Genomic DNA, 20,441 nt, shown 5'->3' with positions numbered 1-20,441 from the left:
TCCATCACATTCCCTTCAACTTCATTATGAATTCCATAACCTGAATGGAGAAGTAGCTTCATGTTCCACAGAATTAAGAATTAATAAATATTGGTCTTGTAGATCCAATACACAGCGGACATTTCGGACATAATAAAATTCTTCAAGAAACAATTAAACAGGTTCTTTTTTTTCTGTATAACCTTGTTCTCTTTAATGACAAGTAGGTTCATGTCCTGATTAACTAAAACTAGGAGTCCTCACGCTCGGCATCCATGCGTTCAAGTACCTTTCGTGCTTCCTCTTCTGTAGCAGGAACAACGGTTCTAATCCTCAATCCATTTCTAATGGCCTCAGAATCAACACCGAATGTAAAGTAGAATCTGTTGGATACCTGTTTGAAGACAAACATGGAATTAAGTGAAATGGTTAAAAATAAAGCACTCGATTTTTATATTTCGATAGTAGTACTAGTTTATTATCCATAAATTTTAAAATAGAATTGGACAGATATTTGAAGAAAACAATGGCAGGGAATCTTTGCCGCCTCCTCATAAGAATATTGTAGAAAGGAAAAAAAAAATAATACTCTATAATTTTATGAGATATATAACAGCAAAGAATGTCTTTTTTCACCAGAGGATATCTTTTAATTATTCCATACTGGGGAATATTTGATATTGACATTTTAAAATATGAAATTCCAAACTCACCTCACTGGACCGTAGTTCAGGCTTGGTAACGTGTGCAACAACTTCAACATTCACCAGAGGTTTTGTTGGATTGTCTAGTTCAGTGTACAGCACACAAGTCTTGAGACGAAGAAAATTTCCAACATCCACCTGCATCATCAAGCTTGTTTTCAATTCAACACCTTCTCGAAATATTAACATAAATGAGGTTAATGATGATTATGTATGTTCAGTTCATTATAATCGCCCCCTGTATGCTACTCACAGGCTTAACAAAATCAACATGATCAACTTCCAAGAAATGAGGTGCCACACCAGCAAAGGCATAAGCTGTTGAGAAGGCTAATTCAAAGGCTCTTCTCATCAAGAAACCCCCAAAGATTCGGCCATGGATGTTCCTCTGCTGTGGCTGGCAGATAAAAGAATTTTGGAGACAAGTATCCTTCATGAGGATGCTGTCTCTGTTGGCCAATGCTGGCATGTCACTGAATATACGCCCTTCTGCCAATAGTGCACTGAGCCTTTTTCCAGTGTCACCATCATTTCCATGTTTCTCTTCTGTTTTCCTTTGTTTCCTTAACTTGCTATTCTTCTCTGCTTCTTCCCATAGCAATTTTTCTTTCTCAGTTTCAGGTAAGACCTGGTTAATTGGGACTGCCTTTCCGGTGGCAGAGTCCCGAGCCACAAACGTGAAGTTGGCCACAAGTTTAGGTGATTCTTGGATTTTCTCATTCCCTGTTAGCAACAAGTGAAGTATCAAGAGGGCAGTATCAGTGGCTAATGGCTATGACTATGATACACAAATACTTTTTTTAAAACATAAATTTGTGACTAGTTCTTTATGTAAAATTTTCATATTTATGTATTATACTTTATTGTATTTAAAATTCGCGAGCAAGCCTATTTATGCAACACTTCAAAGACAGGTTTGGGCGTATAAAACTATGTCATCATAAAAATTCGAAAGGGGCTCTCTATAACAGGAAGTTTCCATTCTCCTACTTTTTTTTCCCTTTTCTGAAGGGACATATTATCGCACAATATGATGCATAAGTTAATAATAAGATGCAGTTACTGTTTGACCCTGCATGGCTTGTATCGCAAATTTAGGGAAAATAATAACCAAACACTCAAACAGTACTGCATGCATTGCACAATAACTAGTAATTACTAATTACTAACGCCACGAATTCATCCAACTAAGTAATAATATTGAATAAATAAAGTCGGTTGTTTTGGACGTATTGACAGTGACATATGCATGCTTGGTGACGTATAAAATGAAGCTAAGTTAAGAAATTGTCACACTCTAAATACACTTTGACAATCACTTCATATACTGCATTAAATAAGCACAGCACAGCCAAGTAGCCAACAAGTACTAACAATAAAAGCAGCAGACTTTTAGAAACCTAATACTGATATATGCATTGAAAGCGTTGATTATTGAGCCCTCATAATCGATTAGTAGCGGTAAATGGTAATGATGATACGTTACCTTCTGTAAACTGAGTGAGTTCGACTTGAATCTCCATGGATGACCTTCCAACCCAAGTAACCGCACCAGCGATAGTCAAATCTTCATCAATATGGATCGGTTTCTTCAGAACCATTTTGTCAACAGAAGCAGTCACCAATAATAGAGGCCTCGTAGCTCCATCTTCGTTGCTGCAATGCTACACCACAAAAAAAAAAGGCTTTACCACACAACAAGAAAAGAAAGAACTTTCATTTTGAGAGTATAGTGCAAACCTTGAATGCAATTGTTCCAGCAAGAGCGTCGAAATCCTCGACGAGCTTCCCCATCCTGATATGGTTCCATGGGTTCCTATACTGCTCGCGAAGTATGTGATCCGAAGAGAAGTTGTAGTATATGCTAGTCCTGCTTCTTGACGGCGATTTCGCAACGGTTTCTAAGCTTTTGCCATTGGGAAGGATGGGGGACTCGTGGATCTTGGATCTGGCCTCCCAGAGAGCGTGTGTAGCAGGGGAATGGAACATCCCAGGCCATAGACTAATTGGTTTGCGGTTTGACGATCCTGCATCGATGTGAACGGAGGGTTTTACATCGTTGGAATCGGATTCACAAGGCGTGGGAGAAGATGATGATGTCGTATAAGAAGAAGCGCAGAGAGTTCTGTGAAGATATGGATTGAGATTCTTCAGTGACAGTGATGGTGAATCATGAGGATTGGGTTTGACTCTGAATCTGAAGAGAAAGTGACGTAGTGGTGAAGATAGATTCGGGTTTCTGAGTGGCTGCATTGCATTTGCATGGAAAAAGGATGGAAGCTATGGTGTTTGATGAAATGTTCCAACGAAATTGGAATCTATTCCCTCGAATTTGTACTTTACTTTGGAGTTTGGAGGTAATGTGGCAGGTGGGCGAATATGGAATTACTGTAATACCCTTCGGGGACATCTGATAAAAATACCCTTGAATGTTTTCGTCAACTTCGAATAAATTTGGGCTCACCTCTTTTCTATTTTTCTGGGTACCCTTTGATAATTCTATTTTGGGGTCAACCTCCACCTAACTCTTTTATTTTTTGGTTGGGATGCTAACTTTTTTTTTTATTTTCAGACTAAACCAAAAAAAGAAAATCTCACCCAGTTTCAGACTATAACGATTAACCAATGCCTTCATAGCTAGCCCCGAACACTGACAGAATTACGTTCAATTTGAGTTTAATTTGCAGAGGACAAGGAGGCTTGGTACATATGCAGTATTAGAGTGAGTGTACGTGTGAACCTATAGCGTAATTTAATTTAATTAATATATATTTATACAAGAATATATAGTAATTAATTTAATAGTTTAATCTACGTTCGTTCGTGCACAAGTATACAGCTTCAGCTAAATTCTTATTTTGTTGTGAACGCCTGAACAAAAGTATTTCAATCTGCTAATATGTGGTGGACATTATTTTTAACTATTTCCATTTTCTAATCCTTTTTCCCTCTCTTATAATTTCAGCAGGGGTTATGGTTATCCCAATTTATAGCGGTAAGATCTCTAACTCCCCTTAATTGAGTTTTAGTTTACTTAAATTGACCAATGAATCTCAATTTTCTTATTTAGCTATGCAATTTTAACATCTTGGCTGACTAAGGCTACAAATATAAAGTAAGAGTATGAGTGAGAGAAAAGAATAAGAGTTCAATTTGTTCTTTGAAATTATAAGCGTGTTTTGTTTTAATTTCTAAAGTTTAACCAGTATTAATTTAGTCTTTGAAATTATTTTTATATACTATTTTGATCCTTAAAATGACTTGTAAAATTTAACTTCAAAAATTAAAATAATTGACAAAGCATAATTTCAAGCACAAGTTAGGTGAAGGAGGTTATGGCTCTGTCTACAAAGGAAAACTCCAAAGCAAACGCTATGTTGCTGTGAAGTTGTTGTGCAAATTCTCTAAGCCAAATCAACAACAGTTCATCAATGAAGTTGCCACCACTGGAAAGAACTAAGCTCGCTCTGCTTTATGAGTACATGCCTAATGGTTCTCTTGACAAGTACATACTTAAGCAAGAACAAGGGAATGCTTCAATAAGCTATGAGAAAATTCATATATAACATTGCTATTGGCGTGGCCTTCAATGAAAGAAGTAAGAAAGATGCTTGAAGGAGAAGCTATTGTTCATCAGACTCTAGATTTCATTTAAACTTGATTTGTAGAACTTATAAAATTTTAAAGTCAATTCGAAGCATCAGCATAATATGTCATATAAAAATAACAACTATATTAGGTGTAAATATAATGTTTGAGATACACATCACCTAATTCATCAGATTTTTCTAGCAAAGTCTGAGTAATCAGGTCGTATTAAAAATTGTGGAAATGTGAGGTGATATGTGTGCTGTGTGATTTGCATTATTATGGAAATTAATTAGTAAAATGAAGGATTAGCCAATGATCTGTATTTCAAGTCATCAAGTAGCACCTCCACTTGTTGTTGAAACAAAACTAGTTACAAGTTACAACACATAAAAATGCTAAACTAATTGACTTATCGTTCTTTCTTGCAATTGAACTAATCTGTCATGTCAGAGTTGTTTATTTGCGTCAGTTGACCTGTTCTGTTAGTTACAGATTAGAATGGAACCAAATAAAAATGGCACATTATAAGGGTTTAGGTGGAAGGTCCAAATCAGTGGTGTGTTGCAACATGGGTTAAAGAAATTTATCTGCAATACTGTTGAATTTCCCAGCCGACTTTGCTAAATCACATGTAATTTATTTAGCCCTTGCTTTCAAATACGTATATATTGTTATTCAGAACTTAATCTTCCAACATTATTCATAAATATATATTCCTTTGTGTATTAGTGGAAAATATTACCTAAAAAGGATAAAATGCCCTTTAATTTTATATCAACTTCTCGATTTATAAAAGGACACTTCTTAGGTATGGGTTACAGTGAGTGTAGTCAAGTGAGCTTAAGAAAAATATGGGTTAGAATTAGAGGTAAATTTTATCTAACAGTAATGGTAGGGAAAAAAAATCTAAACTTATCTTATTTAATATTTATTTACTATACGATGCATTAAATAAAATAAAAAATAATAAGTTTTGACAGTTTTTTATTAATATTTTTTTATTATCAAATATCTTTGTTTATCTAAAATGCTCTCTATTATTGGGGGCGAGTGTAATTCACATAGCATTGTATGAGTATTTATTTATTTTATTTTATTTGGACCTGAATATTTATTTTTCAAGCCTAAGATAATTAGACTACTATACTGATGACCAGGCAAAAAATAAACAAAAAATGAAAAGAAACTACCATTCATACCAAAGACAACACTTCATTTTGCATAATTCCTAAAAATTATGATATTATGTGAACTGCACACGGAAAATGTAACATAAGTTTGGACTTGTATGTCACTTCTTTTATATGAGTAATTGAGTATAATTCTTAGGCACCAAGATATTTGAAGTAATAGCTATTGTTGTATAGGCATCTACTGAATTTCTTATTGTATCTAAATGACTTGTATATCTCTCTTTTAGATCCTTAGCTAAATATAATTTTGTAATTCTACTAAACACATAATGTTGGTTAATTAGAAAGTGCCCTGCCACTACTAGAGCACCACACACCAACTTCACATATTTTGACTCCATTTATATATTTATTATGAACTTTAGGGCATGAAAATTTCGCCATGTGACTAACACAGAGGGACCCTTTCCTTTTTATTTTTATTTTTTTGTTCAGGAAAAGAAAACATTTTCTCGCTATTTTCAAGCAAAGCAATGCTATATATATAATATATGATGAGATAAGCCTCAATGTAGTCCCTGAAGTTGCACTCAAGCCTCATAATAGTCCCTGAACTTAAAAGTTACTCATATTCATCCCTGAAGTTGCACTCCGGGACTCAAACTTGTCCTTCCGGTAATTTCTGCCCACCTGGCGCTACCGGAAAGCTGAGTTGGCAGGCTTCGTGACACGTGGGCATTACAACGGTTAGCTGATGTGGCAAAGTAAACTGTTCGGAATCAATTTGGTCCCTCAAATCAAGTTAAAACCCTAATCCCCAATTTTAAAGTCCACATCGCTCTGTCTTCTCTTCTCTTCGTTTCTCTGTTCTTGTCTTCCTCATATTTGAAGCCCGACTATTATGGCAAGCGCGAGCAATGCAACTGGAAGTTCGAACAACCCACGATCATTTGGAAACATCATGAGGAGAATGAATAGAAACAGAGAATCGCGTTTGCCAGAATGGTGTGGCTGTGGGTCGAGACCAGTGCTGTGATTGTCAGGGATGGATTCTAATCTAGGGAGACCGTTCCTGGGTTGCCCAAACTACAATGTAAGTATTATTATTGTTGATTGCTATATTCATGGATATAAAATTTGCTAACTGAATTTTTTTGGCTGTGCAGATTGTGGATAAGAAATGGTGTGGATTGTTTTTGTGGGTTGATAAAGTTTTGGAAGAAGATGTCATAGCATGTGATGATTGAATAAGGCATTCAGTTGACAATAAAAAATAGAAGATGAAGATTGCTTGGAAATTTGGTAGATTAGAGGCTGAAATTAGGGTTCTAAAATTGGGGGGGTTTGATGTTTGTGTTCATGCTGCTGATTGTAGTTGGTGTTTTTGTATTAAAATTGGATAGACAACAAGGTCAACTGTATCTAGCCAAAAACAAATGACATGCATGTTATATGCATATGTTGTTCATGTACTTGTTCCTGTCCTTTTGTTTGAAAGAAATGCGAATTAAAGTGTTTGATTATATGCATACTTCTGTTCAATGAAATGGAAACGGACAGGGTTTGAATTACTCTTAATTCTCTAACACAGGACAAAATATAACCAAAAAGCTAACAAAACTCAATTCAAGAAAATCATAATTCATATTGGTAATGTTTCATCCAGAAAAGGCATTATAGAGCTAAAACACCAAGTATATCAAAGTTGTTAACATTTTGATCTCATAAGTTTCAGATACTAAAATCCCAAACACTAGGACAATGTTTAAGAAAGCATACATGGTAAAAAAAACTTCAGCAAAATAGATACACAAAGACACCATGTGTCTCCTGTCCCTAAACATGATCATCCTAATCTTCATTTTTGTGCTTGGGTTCCTTGAATCCAGGGGTGGACACAAACTTCATGAAGTTTGCAAGCCTTGTAACATTTCTCTGTGTTGCACCTTGCATAGGGTTAGGTGAGGGATTCCTTGCTGGTTGACTGCTTCCTGGTGGATTGCTACTTCCTGAAGTTATTTTTTCATCATGTTTGGAGAACTTTCTTTTTAGAGGGACCACATCATGAACTTCGACAACTATGTTGGTTGGCCAGCCATGAACTTCGAACTTCTCATAATCTGGGTCACCAGACCACATCGAAACCCCACTTTTTTATTCCTACACTTTTATAAAAAGCTGTCAGACAATTATTTTCGAGCACCAAAATAGTTCATACACTTTTATAAGTGACATCAAACTAGTCCATAAACTTATGTAAGTGACATTAGACTAGTCCCTAAACAGCACTGTTACATACAAACAGGACATTATGCAGCATGTATAACCACCAATAGCCCAGAAATAATTTAGCACATATAAACAGCAGCCTATTGAAGGTATTGAAAACAGTATATCTATGAAACAATGACTCCATTAGTTATTTCAAGAAAGCAGGTATTGAAGGCGATTGAAAAACAAAAATAAAAGAGAAAGTACTACACAACTTAGCACAATGCACACAAAAAAGTCAAAAGAAGAAGGCTTATTAAATAAAACATAACAAAATAATTGGCTAATTTGGCTAAGATATCCTGATTTAGTCTTCTCAGTAGCTGCTCTAAATTCTTGAACTGCTCAGAATAATTGCTGCTTTCATTTGCTATAGTATAATCCCTAACACTGTATGTAGAAAAATCAAAGCACCAGATCATGACATAACCGTAAATTCACAATAAGTACGATTAACCATAAAAGATTTTAATTTTCACCCAGAAAAAAAAGCTGATAACCTTTGAGCAACAAAACTTAATACACACAAGCTTAAAATTTGTAGCATAGAACGAATATACAAATATTTATTGTGATTTTTTTATTCCCTTAACTATTCTGTCTTAATATTTGATGTGACAAAGAAAGGAATGGAAAAAAGAGTAAAAGTTGACAATACAGAATACAAACTCTAATTTCAAAAGGTTTTCAAATCACAATTCAATACTTCAGTTTTTATTAAAAATCATGTATGATTTTTTGCCCCCACCATAGCCATTATATTTTAGTTTCTGGTCTTCCTCTATCAAGAATGGAAATTCTATTTAATTAAAAAGAGTAATAAAATAAGTCATCTACAAATAGAAGCTCTAAACTCCAACGCAACCCAATTCAACACGAACAAAGAAAACCAGGTTGGTCAGTTACAAAAATTTTAATTTTGCAATGCAGCAAATGAAAGAAAACTCTTGAAGAATTTATAGCTTGAAGGGGAAAAAAAGGCTTACCAAATCTCAAGGTGTGCAGGGTCAGAAGACCCTTCCTTCAAGGCATCAATGAGTAACTTCTCATTCATGACGAGGCACTTTACCAGCACTTTATTTGAAACATTTTTTGGATTGACATAAACAAAGACATATTCTTGGTCAAGTTGGTTCCAATTCTCTATAGACACCTCCTCTACACACAATCACAAATCATTATTAAAAATTATCAATAAATGCTAATTATAAGCTTCAGGATGTATATATCAATTTGCTACATCTTCTCTTGATACCACAAGATATCTTCTAACTTCAGCTTAATTGACTTGATCCTCATATTAGATTGCATAGCCTAATCCTTCGTTTAGTATAGAAGTCCAAGGATAGTGCAATTTTTCGGCATGAATTGCCATTATTTGTGGTTATCATGTTTATTAACAGCTACCACCTTAGAAAGCTCAAATTTACTTTATAATCTAAATAATGAACCTCTGTAATTCACTCAATCAATCACATATCAGTATTTGATGATTTTCAATAAATCATCAACTCAAGAACAAATAATCCTATAAAACTCTCTTACACCGATTAGATAAAAATTATTCTACATAGTAGTGCTACAAACTTAGGGCACGTTTGGTTTCCCTTTTTACTTTCTATGTTTTCTGGTTCTCACAAAGAAAGAAGTGAAAATAGAAAACAGAATTTTCAATTGCTTTCACTAAAGAAGAGTGATAATTAATGATATTTGGATAATTCAGATAAAATATATCGAAATTAAATGATTTTGTTAAAGAAAAAAGAGAGAACAAAACGGAAAATTAGTGAAAGTGTTACCAGTGGAGGAATGTGAGAGGGCGTCATCGAAGAGGGTTTGGGGGCCGTGGCGGTGAGAAGGTAGCCGAAAGAGAGGAAGGTAGCGTGAACGACAATCGCACAGACGCCATTGATGAGTGTAGTGGAGAAGAAGAGACCTCTGTGTTTGTGTTGTGATTTGAGAGGGGAGAGACAATTCGTTAGGGTAATGTTGAGGAAGGGGGCTTTTTAGCGTGAAACGACGTCGTTTTATGTCATTTTGGCACCACAGCAAATACTACGTCGTTTCTGTTATGCCGACGTGTCAGGAAAGAGGCCAACTCAGCTTTTCGGTAGCGCCAGGTGGGCAGAAATTGCCGGAAGGACGAGTTTGAGTCCCGGAGTGCAACTTCAGGGATGAATATGAGTAACTTTTAAGTTCAGGGACTACTATGAGACTCGAGTGCAACTTCAGGGACCACTTTGAGACTTATCTCAATATATGATATCTAACTTGGGTTGGTGGAATGACCACCTCACTCGTTGCTTAAGCAGACCCTTAAATGAAATTCAGATTTACGATGAATTAGCCTTTGATCTGATGGATTAGGAAATACCGTAGACAACAAAATATATCTATATATATAATATATGATGTGCATGAATTTTATTATTATTATTATTATTATTATATACCTTGATAGAATAAAGAAAGTGTATATTAGCTTGCAAAAGGTAGTTTTAGAAAGGAGGGACCTTTTGAAGTGTCCATGTAACCCAAATGAGGAGTTAAGTTTCCATTACTATTTCAAGAAAGTCTCCCCGACATACGATTAGGTGTGTGTCATTTTCCTCTACTACTTTAATCTCTTTGTCTCATTAGAATGATATTATTATTATAATTATAAATGAGCAATACTACACATTCAATAATTAAGTTTAACCAAATTAAATAATAAAATTTAGAATAATATTAATTATAATTAATTTTTATTATGTTAAATTAATTTAATTAGATTTAATTAATAAAAAAATTTAAATATATTATTATAAATCATATTAAATATATAGAAAAATTAACTACTAAAATAAACTATCAATATAGAATATATATATATATATATATATATATATATATATATATATATTAAAATATAAAATATATACTAAAAATAAATTAAATTATAAATACATATATATAAATATATTAGTAACTGATTTTGGTGTATAAATAATATTTTTGTATTATAATTATAGAAAACAGGAATCCCTAAAAAATTGTTTAGGTTGATGATCTAACCCTGTAAAATTATCAATAATCATAATATCGGAAAAAGTTGTGCTACATTATTACATATTATGATACCAATAATATTTATTTCTCTGGTGTTTAATGTGTATGTTGTTGCGTTGATAAAAACCTAACAGATTAAATAATAATAATAATAATAATAATGAAACATATTTATTTTATTCCAATCTCATTCTGTCCAGCTATTCTTTTATTATGAAAATGAGATGAAAATATTTATAAATAATTTTTTGAGAAAAGCTAAAAACCCAAATGAATTTATTCTTTTATTATGAAAATGAGATGAAAATATTTATAAATAATTTTTTGAGAAAAGCTAAAAACCCAAATGAATTTATTATTTTTAGCCAATCATTAATTCAATTTTTTTAGTTTAACAATCTAGTAATATACTGCTAACTAACTTTTAAATATTATTAATTAACTACAGATCAAAAAATAAATTTTACTGACGTTCTAACATCCTTGTAATATTTTTCTTTTTTTACTTTTATACACAAAATTTGTCTACAAACATACTCTACAGACTACAGTAATACACTAATAATCTTTTCTTTTTTCCTTGCAACCTTTTGGAATAGAAAAGAAAACTTGCAAAAGTTGTGTAGAGCAAATAGTGTCTTCTATTACCCTTCAGAAAGAAATGCGGCAAAGATACGGCGCTTCAACTACCCAATCACAATTTTATAAAAAGAAAAACCATATTAAATTATATTATTTCCAAATTTTCAATCATTATTGCTCCAATAATTCATCTATAATAATAATAATAAGAGTGCTAATTTAAGCCTTGCACGTCAATAACACCCAAACCAAGAAGAAAAGCAAAAATATATGTTAAAAAAATCATGTGGTCGGTTTACTTCAACCTATGAATAATTCAGTAGTATAGATGATATTATATTACTATGTTTTGATAAAAATACAATTATATTATTTTCTTCATAAATTATTGACACTATAAATATAGTCAACATTACACCAGATACATATGTATCAAGAAAAATAGTTCCCTACAATAATTTCTATCATCCATCTTCAACTCTTCCTGAAAAAATCTTGTGTGAATTGAATTCCATCATCTCCTTTTTATTGAATTCCAAGCCAGAGTTCTTTCTCTTTTAATTTTGATATTTTTGGCACACACTAGAAATGGTGGAGTTCAAGAACATCATGAAGAGAATGTGGATGTTTAATCTCTGATGTTTCCTTTCTTCAATCCCTTCAAGTTTTTCTCCTTTTGCGTAATGGAAGGTATGTTCATCATCATCATAATCAACAAACAAAGCAACATAGCAGGTTCTTCAGAAAGGTTCCATCTCCACAAACTCTCTTTTTGGTTTGCACCAACCACTCGCCCACCTGGTTTCCTCAAGTGACAACAACTAAACTAGTCTTCTCTACAAAGATTCATAGTCAATGGTTTACTCCTTTTATAACTCCAATGATTTTTCTTCCCCCGGCTACGATGTTTCGAGGTTGATTAGTCCTTCTTTGCATGACTATGGAGCTTCCTATGGTGTTTTGGAACCATCACATGCATTGATTTTGGAGAGTGAAAAGATAGAGCAAGTGAATAATGGATCAGAAGATGCAAGGGTAGGAAAGAATTATGAGAACTCTGATGCAAAAGCCTTGGCTGCTTTGAAGAATCACAGTGAAGCTGAGAGGAGGAGGAGGGAGAGAATCAATGGTCATCTTGCAACTCTACGAGGTCTTGTTTCCTCCACTGACAAGGTATGTTTCTATTCTTTTCCTTCTAATGCAACTTATTACTTTCGTTTCGAAATAATTCAGATACAATTAACTTTATTTGATATTGATAGTTATAGTTTAAAGTGATTAGATGATAATTTAGTCAAATTTATCAAATTATTTAACAATTCTTAACTATCAACGTCACATGAAATTAACTCAAGCTGAGTTTTCACAATTAGTTTGAACAAAGCGATAAATTGAGAGATCATTGTTCGATCAAAATGACAATTATTTTTGAAACAAAAGTTATTTTGTTATTTATGTTTTCGTTGTTTGTAACAGCGTTGAGTTCTTTTGGCCTCTTGAATTTTATGATTTTGCTTATGTTGTATAATTGGGTCTAATAAGCTTGTTCATCAAGAGTATGACGAACATGGATTTGCTAAACTCACATTTCTAATTCGTGTAGATAGCCAATTCGTACATAAGAACCAAGCTGATGTTTCAATAAAGTGCATATTCTGTTATCGGTGTTAAGAAATGAGAAGAGTGGATTTAATAGTCTTCAGTCCAGTATGCATAACTTTAAAGGAAGATAAACCAACATTGTGAATATAAATTTTTCTTTTAGAAACACTTGTTTATATTTTTAGTTAGCATCCAATGTATACATATAAGTAGGGAAATTTATGTAAGTGAATTCCCCACTTATGTATAAATGAATAACCATGAGTCTATTTTGACACAGAAGTATCTGATATGTCCAATTTAGGGCAAATTGTCAAATTTGAAAAATTATTTGTTCTCCAAATTGGTTTTGAATGTTTTTTTTATTCAAATTCGTATTTGAAGGATTTTAAATTAATCGTGTTAGTCTTTCTATTATTTTCTTTGTTGATAATGCTAAAATTTGTTAATGTGACACGTTAAGTGATACTACAATACATACATAAGAGTCATAAATGACTATTAACATGATAAATTTATAGAATTAGATCAAATCAAAACCTAATTGAAAGGAGAACTTGAGGCATTGAAATCCCTCAATTTGAGATTTATTTGATCTAATTTTATAAATTTATCATACTAGCCGCTAATTAAGACTATTAGGTGTGTATTGTGGTGTCATTTAACGTATCACATCAACAAATTTTGACACCGTTAATAACGAAAGCAACAGAAAGACTAAAATGATTAATTTAAAATATTTAAAGAGCGAATATGATTAAAAATATCTTTCAAATACTAATTTAAAGAATAAGTGATTTTTTAAAAATTAATTTAATCATTTACTGGTATAATGTAACACGATTTTTTTTGCAGTTATGTCTTAATGCTTATGGCTATGTGTGTATGTTGCCCTTTCATGGTGTATGATAAGTTGATAACAGCCACAACATTTTGATAATTGAACCTAATTATTATTAAAATAAGGGGTTTAATTTTGATTGCATCATTGTTTGCCCTTGTTTGGTCAGCTGGGTATGGGAGTTGCTAGAAGTCAACTATTAAGCTGTATACCTTTATCATAGGGTGGCTTTGTTTATTAATACGTGACACAACGTCACAAACTATTTCATAATCATCCAAGTTCTAGTTTTTGGCTTCATCTTCCATGATGGACACTGAAAATAAAAATAGTTCATTTACTATTTATATTCAATATGTTAGATGAATGTACATACACCAATTGTTTTTTCCTTGGGCCCCCACTGCACTAGCTGAATATTACTATCCACTTATATATTATTTATTTAACTCTAAATGGTATCCAAATAGCTGCTTCCATTATTCATTTATTTGACCAAGTTGCATTCTAGGAAGAAGTCAAGAATATGAAATCAAGTTAGCAGCCAATGATTTTGCTTTTTAGTTTTTTTATTGATTAAATCATATGAAATCAAGTACAAGACATAAAGAACTATAGAATGTCAATCTTGATTATATATTTTAATTTCATGGTCGTATCTAAGAGAAAATTAGAAATGTATTAACTATTAAGTAGAACTGGATCAATTAAGACATTGCTATCAAGTGTTGTTGTAGATGTGTCAGACTAGTGTTGAGTAGTTAAAAGCATATATATATATATATATTGGTTGGTGACAACAAAAGTGATGCAATGCAATTTCTTATTTATATTATCCAACCTAGGGGTGGGCATGATTTGGATTTTCAATTGATAAAAGATTTGTAAGAGAGAGGGATAAAAAAAAGACTTGAGTATTTATTTATTTGATTTGGGTTTCAATTGTTAATGTTAGATGGACAAAGCAACAATATTAGCAAAAGTCGTTAGCCAAGTGAAGGAATTGCAGAGGAATGCAATGGAAGCAAGTAAAGGTCTTCTAATCCCAACAGATTTTGATGAAGTTGAAGTTGAACCATATGAAGATCATAGATCCATGTCATACAAGGCATCCATCTGCTGCGATTACCGGCCGGAGATTCTCTTCGACCTGCGACACACACTTGATGCCCTTGAACTGCAGCTGGTGAGGGCAGAGACATCAACCTTAGAAGGAAGAATGAAAAATGTGTTTGTGTATAGATGTTGCAAAGGGAAAGGTGACAATAATAACACCGAGGCATGTCAAGCTCTTGCAAGAAATGTTCAAAAGGCACTGAGTCGTGTAATAGATAAGGCTTCTAATGCACTTGAGTACTCACTCAGAGCTTCACTTCCATGTAAGAGGAGAAGAATCTGCTTGCTCGAGAATTGAATCATTCACTTCATTTCACCATCCAACCATGAATCTTTTCGTGTTCATTAGCATGCTGTATTATATCATATTAATTTCTTTTTTGGGTAAACTTGTAATGTTGCTGAGCTTACTCCAAACACGGCCTCTGTTGATGCTTGCATGTTATTTGGATTTAATGCCCTACGTATAAATAAGTGTTTGGTCTTTGGTGTTTAATTATAGCTGTTTGGTGTGTAATGGAATTTTTAATTTAGAAATAAATTGAAGCCTTGCATAGTTGTATACTAATAAAAACGAGACTTAACTTTATTTCATAGACTTATATTTTCATCAAATAACGATAAAAACTAAATTATCTATTTTTTTAATCAAAATCTGATATGGAATTAGTTGTCTAACAAAATTTCTTCCTCTTCATCTTCACCTCCAAATACAGCTAGTCCTCTCAAGAGCAAGGTTGAATAGCTTGAAATAGTAGAGAAGGAGCCCGTGCATGAAGAAGCTTCACTTTGGTATGTGAATCTAGAACTATTTTACAATTTTGAAGCTGACTTTCAATCATCAGCAACAAAACAAAACAAAAGGATAGAAGAGAATAGAATCCCACTTAACTCAGAATGCGAAAAGGAGGTTCTGCGGTCATACTCATATATATGCACAATGAAATGGCATTTGTTCCATTCTATCTTATTACTGATTAGGCGCCATGTAAAATCGGCACTTCTTCGTTCTCAAAATCTGCCAATACCAACTTGGCATTCGGCAAGAGAAGTTGATACGATTGAATCATTTGCTGGTGGAATATAAACCCAATTTCAAGTCTCATTTATCAACTTTACTTGACCCACCCTCACTAAATTGAGATTTTGATTAATTGTATATCATTCATTTACATTGAAAATAATTTGAATAATAATAAACAACTACAATGTTGCCGTAAATATAACGTAATATTGTTTTAGCTTTTGTATGAAAAAATAAATCTTACCACTTCGAATCATCTAACCTACATTATGTTTTCTGACCATTTCTAATTGAAACGAAATGGAGAAAAAAAAAAGTATAAAACAAAACTACTGTCAAAATAAATCATGAGACAAGCGCAACCGCAACGCATTCCAACCCATTAATCTCATAATTCTCTTTTCACTATTACAAAATTATTATATTACAAAGCAATTGTCCCCCTTTTGTGAATGATAGTACAAAAGATAGCTTGACCCCTTTCACCCAACATCACTAGAATGTCCCAAGTCCTACGCTCAAATTACTACTACATGTGACTTTCTGTTGGACAAGCTACATCAATTCGGAACCAAACAAGAAAACCACCTCAAAAATCATTAGATAGTAGCACATGAATAATCAAAAGGTTTGATTCCAAAGTCAACAAAATAATGTAGAACCGTTCAGTAAAAGCAAACAAACAAGAACTTTGTCCAAGTAACTTGCAACCAACAAGAACAATTAGACGGCCGAAAAAGATGATTCCCAAAAACAAGCAAATAAATAGAAGCACTCATCCATGGCGAAACAAGTTGCTTATTCACATAAGACTAAGTATCCCAGAGCCAACCATAGACAAGATACTAAAAATATTCACGCGTAGCAGAGCAAAAGATGAGGCAAAAATACAACAACGTTTGGGAGACCATAAAAAATCAGCCAAAACAGCCCCAAGTTGCGACAATTAATAAATGCTAAATAAGACAAATTTGGGTTGTGTTTTTCATCTCCCTAGCATTACCGCAATATTATGTTTTACATTTGATGTCATTCAAAACATACATAAACAAAAGGTATGTTGGGATAAGAGGTTTGAGGGTCAGAGCAAGAGAATCTAATGGATTGATAACATCGTAATGATGTGGATTTTTTTTTTTTTGGGTGGTCTTTAAATGGAGTGTAATGGTTAGTCAAATAATTTCCTTCCTATCCTGTTTTTGTTAACACCTACCTTTTCTGTTCCTTCCAAATTTGTAGATTTTGATGGAAACCTTATTTTATTCAACAATGGGGTAATGAACCCACCCACTTGGACTCCATTTCACTCCTTTTGAATCTATTTCCACGCCACCCTCTTACCTCTCACCTATCCAAAAGGTATGCATGGAAGAGGGAGGGATATGTATTTAGGCTATGTTCCAAAGGAATGAAAGGATCAACAACAAATAATCTGTCATATATATATAGTATGTTTTGAAGTGTTCTTTGGGTGGTGGAATAACAAAAGAATATGAAGAGGTCCCTGACTTAATCAAAGCTCTCAATTTTTTGTCCACCCAATATGGGGGGTTAAAAAGGAATATGAAATAGCTTCTGGAAAAATCCCTTCCCTTCCTTCAGTAAACAATCAAACAAGAAGGTTGCAAATATCTCTTATTATCCTTATCTTTCAGTCCTATTTCATCATTACTCACATTCCTTCCATTGTTTCTAAATCTTCTAAAGATATGTTTTAATTTTCCTACAAACAAATTTGCAGGGTGTTACAAAGAAAAACATAAAGATTACGAGTCCACCATAAAAAAACAAATACTTTTCAAAGGAACAGAAGCAAACTGAGCAGAAAAAAGAGAAAGCACTTCAAATGAACTGTCTCACCACAGCAACCACGAAGAGTATTATGCACATAGGAACATAGAATGAAATAAGATACTTCAAATTGTAAGGTAAACACCTTGTCATTTACTAAAAACTAAGGAAAATTTGAATAAATAGTTCTACAGAAAAACCACATAAGTACTACATTCAAATTCTACGCCAGATCACGTAAGCTTTCACTAACATTCATCACATATGGAACCATAACACATAGAAGCAGATGTAGTGAAGCAGCAACAAATTTACAGCAGTCCATGTAACCAAAACCAAGTATTAGTGTCTGCATGCACGAAATCAGCACAACCATTTAAAGCATTAGCGCCCAAGAAGCCATCACAAACCTGAATGAAACACCTATTCAAAACTCAAATCAATGATTAACATGTTTGGAAAATTCTAACTTAAGTCATTGTCATAACAGAAACGTAAAACAGAACCAACAGATAAACAAACTTGATTCAACATCAACTATGACAGGATACTACACCCAAAGAAATGCAAATTGGTAACATGGCAAAAGCCACTCAAAGATTGAACAATACATACATATTAAAAAAAATGTGAAAAATGCAAAACAGCATGGAGGGAATTGTCATTCCGATTACAAACTCAAAACATAGATTCTTTGTTTAGAGGGGAAAAAAAAAGGGTCAGACAGCAAGAAAATGAAGCTTGCAGCAAAACTCGCAAACGAATGATTAGCAAATAACCGAGACCCAAGACTTTTTCAGAAGAGCACTGAATCAAAATAAAGACGTAAATCACATTTTTGAACCACTACAACGACAGGCACAGAGAACCAACCAGCCAAGAAAAGTAAGCAGAATCAAATACACACCACCTACAACTATAAATTAAAACCAAACACCACAATTTACCTCACTCAGTAATAGGGCGGCACGCCTTGGTACATTCCTCCAGGAGGGGCAGGTCTTGGCATCGGAACAGGCTGCGGCTGTTGTGACGGAATTGCAGACGAAGGTAAACCACCATAATGGGAGCCATCCATAAACCCACCAGAGGGTACTCCACCGGACGTAGGAGGCAACCTCGCACCATACTCGCCGGAAACCGGCCCGCCATACTGCGAATTCCCATAACCGCCCCCACCAACCGTAGCCCCATACCCACCAACACCAGCAGCAGCAGCTGGAACAGGGTTCCCATACGACGGCACCGAAGGCTGCATCCCATATCCGTTGCCATGCCCACCACCGCCAGCATATCCACCGTACTGAGAAATCAGCATAGGAGCATTGTAAGAAGGTTGAGGTTGCTGTTGCTGTTGCTGCTGAGCATGCATACCATCCCCTGGGAAACCAGAAGCTGGATTCTGCGGCTTCGCTTTCTTGTTATCCACAGCCAACTTGCAGAACACTTGGTGGCCATCAATTGTCTTCGTTGGCTCTGCCAAACAAGCCCTAGCACCTTCTTCAGTCTTGTACACGAAGAACGCAAACCCTCTTGTTTTACCGCTACTCTTATCAAACCCTAAAGGACCTTCTTCTACCTCACCGTATGCAAGAAAGTGGCTCAAGAGCCTCTCCGATGGGATTTCGAATGGGACGTTACCTACAAACACCTTCCGTGCGGCTACGTCGGTAGCTGAGGCGGCTCCGGGTCCGCCGGAGGCGGCAAGCTGCGTGACGGTCATGCGGCCGTCGATTTTCTTGCTGGGATCCTTGAGGGCGAGGACAGCGCCGTCGACGTGGGAGAAAGTGACGAAGCCGTAGCCCTTGGATTTTCCGGTGTTCTTGTCGAAGATGACGATGGCTTCGTCTAGGTCGCCGTAGGCAGAGAAGATGGCGCGGATAGTGTCCGTGGTGGTGTCGGCGGCGAGGCCGCGGACGAATAGCTTTCGGAGTGTGGAGTCGCGGTCGGCGACGGAGCGGACAGAGTCGAAGACGTCGGGGTGGCGGAGGGACGCTGACTGGAGGAGGTCGATGAGCTGCTCGTGCGTGAAGGGTTGCAGGATCTTGCGGATGTCGTCTGCGGAGAGGGAGGTGGAAGGGGGAGGTTGTTGTGAAGGCGAGGAATCAGCGTCGCCGTTCTGGTCCGTTTTACGCTTCTTGGAGAGATCCATGGCGAGGGTATTTGGGAACTAGGGATTTCAGATATTGGAAGTGTAAGCTGCGAAGCGAGGCTGGTAGAAAGACAGAAGCACGAGAGGCAGGATAGCGAGATAGATAGAAACCCTGCAAAAGGGTTACGCACTTAGCTTCTCTTTTATTTCATCGGTTACACTATTTATTTATTTAAAGTTTTTAAAAACAAAAGAAATAACTGCTTATTTTTGTGGTGTGGCAAGTTACAAGAGAATCTAAAGCAAATATATTTATTTATTTATTTAATATGCAACTCATCTTTATTGGATTCTATTCTACTCTTCCCTTTTTTTTTAGTATTTTTCATGTATAATAATAATAAGTATATTTTTTTTCCTCAAAATAATAAGGGTATTTTTTTATTTGGAATTAAAAAAGTTTGGTTTACAATTTTTTTTTTCTAAAATACCTTTTATTATTTGGGTTAGCTTTTAAAAGATATCTTTTTTTTTTTGAGTTATCTTTTTTAAAAAAAATTTATAAAAAAATAAAAGTAATTTTATGTTTGGATATCTCATATAAGAAGATCTTTTTATTTATCAATTATGTTTGGGTATAACAATATAAAAGTACTTTTTTATT

General features: G+C 34.4%; 3 protein-coding genes and 1 long non-coding RNA gene across 9 annotated transcripts; 2 read left to right on the top strand and 2 right to left on the bottom strand.

Moving 5' to 3' along the window:
* Nucleotides 1-45: 45 nt before the first annotated feature.
* LOC130968683 (acyl-coenzyme A thioesterase 2, chloroplastic-like) lies at nt 46-3,193 on the bottom strand. Its single transcript, XM_057894082.1, has 5 exons — nt 2,424-3,193; nt 2,170-2,347; nt 937-1,406; nt 693-821; nt 46-373 (listed from the first exon to the last, which is right to left on the bottom strand). Exons 1-5 carry the CDS (start codon nt 2,934-2,936, stop codon nt 230-232), a joined length of 1,434 nt encoding a protein of 477 aa, XP_057750065.1. The 5' UTR covers nt 2,937-3,193; the 3' UTR covers nt 46-229.
* On the top strand, nt 2,955-4,579 carry LOC130968684 (uncharacterized). 3 transcript variants are annotated; one of them, XR_009081716.1, is made up of 3 exons: nt 2,955-3,040; nt 3,256-3,405; nt 3,652-4,579. It is a non-coding gene; the product is annotated as an uncharacterized LOC130968684 (long non-coding RNA). The 3 variants fall into 3 exon arrangements; XR_009081715.1 differs by having other exon boundaries at nt 3,649-4,579; XR_009081714.1 differs by having other exon boundaries at nt 3,256-3,411.
* Nucleotides 4,580-11,756: 7,177 nt separating this feature from the next.
* On the top strand, nt 11,757-15,427 carry LOC130969220 (putative transcription factor bHLH107). The gene is made up of 2 exons (XM_057894861.1): nt 11,757-12,484; nt 14,710-15,427. The coding sequence occupies exons 1-2, from the start codon at nt 12,167-12,169 to the stop codon at nt 15,166-15,168; spliced, it is 777 nt and encodes a 258-aa protein (XP_057750844.1). The 5' UTR covers nt 11,757-12,166; the 3' UTR covers nt 15,169-15,427.
* Nucleotides 15,428-16,166: 739 nt separating this feature from the next.
* On the bottom strand, nt 16,167-19,956 carry LOC130968699 (UBP1-associated protein 2C-like). Of its 4 annotated transcripts, none has more exons than XM_057894109.1 (2): nt 18,633-19,956; nt 16,167-17,617 (listed from the first exon to the last, which is right to left on the bottom strand). In XM_057894109.1, exon 1 carries the CDS (start codon nt 19,835-19,837, stop codon nt 18,638-18,640), a length of 1,200 nt encoding a protein of 399 aa, XP_057750092.1. In that variant the 5' UTR covers nt 19,838-19,956; the 3' UTR covers nt 16,167-17,617; nt 18,633-18,637. The 4 variants fall into 4 exon arrangements, with proteins under 4 accessions (XP_057750092.1, XP_057750089.1, XP_057750090.1 ...); XM_057894106.1 differs by lacking the exon at nt 16,167-17,617 and adding an exon at nt 17,802-18,108; XM_057894107.1 differs by lacking the exon at nt 16,167-17,617 and adding an exon at nt 17,802-18,095.
* Between the last annotated feature and the right edge of the window lie 485 nt (nt 19,957-20,441).

Source organism: Arachis stenosperma, chromosome 3, assembly GCF_014773155.1.
Source record: "Arachis stenosperma cultivar V10309 chromosome 3, arast.V10309.gnm1.PFL2, whole genome shotgun sequence".
Lineage (NCBI taxonomy): Eukaryota > Viridiplantae > Streptophyta > Magnoliopsida > Fabales > Fabaceae > Arachis > Arachis stenosperma.
This window is presented reverse-complemented; position numbering and strand designations above follow the sequence as displayed.

What these genes read in the sequence shown, in the direction of transcription:
- LOC130968683 (XM_057894082.1), bottom strand. Translation starts at nt 2,936, where the DNA reads ATGCAGCCACTCAGAAACCCGAATCTATCTTCACCACTACGTCACTTT. An exon ending in CTGGAACAATTGCATTCAAG is followed by an intron (nt 2,348 to 2,423) that starts GTTTGCACTATA and finishes TTTGTGGTGTAG; the next exon opens with CATTGCAGCAACGAAGATGG. An exon ending in ACTCACTCAGTTTACAGAAG is followed by an intron (nt 1,407 to 2,169) that starts GTAACGTATCAT and finishes TGTTGCTAACAG; the next exon opens with GGAATGAGAAAATCCAAGAA.
- LOC130969220 (XM_057894861.1), top strand. Translation starts at nt 12,167, where the DNA reads ATGGTTTACTCCTTTTATAACTCCAATGATTTTTCTTCCCCCGGCTAC. An exon ending in TTGTTTCCTCCACTGACAAG is followed by an intron (nt 12,485 to 14,709) that starts GTATGTTTCTAT and finishes TGTTAATGTTAG; the next exon opens with ATGGACAAAGCAACAATATT.
- LOC130968699 (XM_057894109.1), bottom strand. Translation starts at nt 19,837, where the DNA reads ATGGATCTCTCCAAGAAGCGTAAAACGGACCAGAACGGCGACGCTGAT.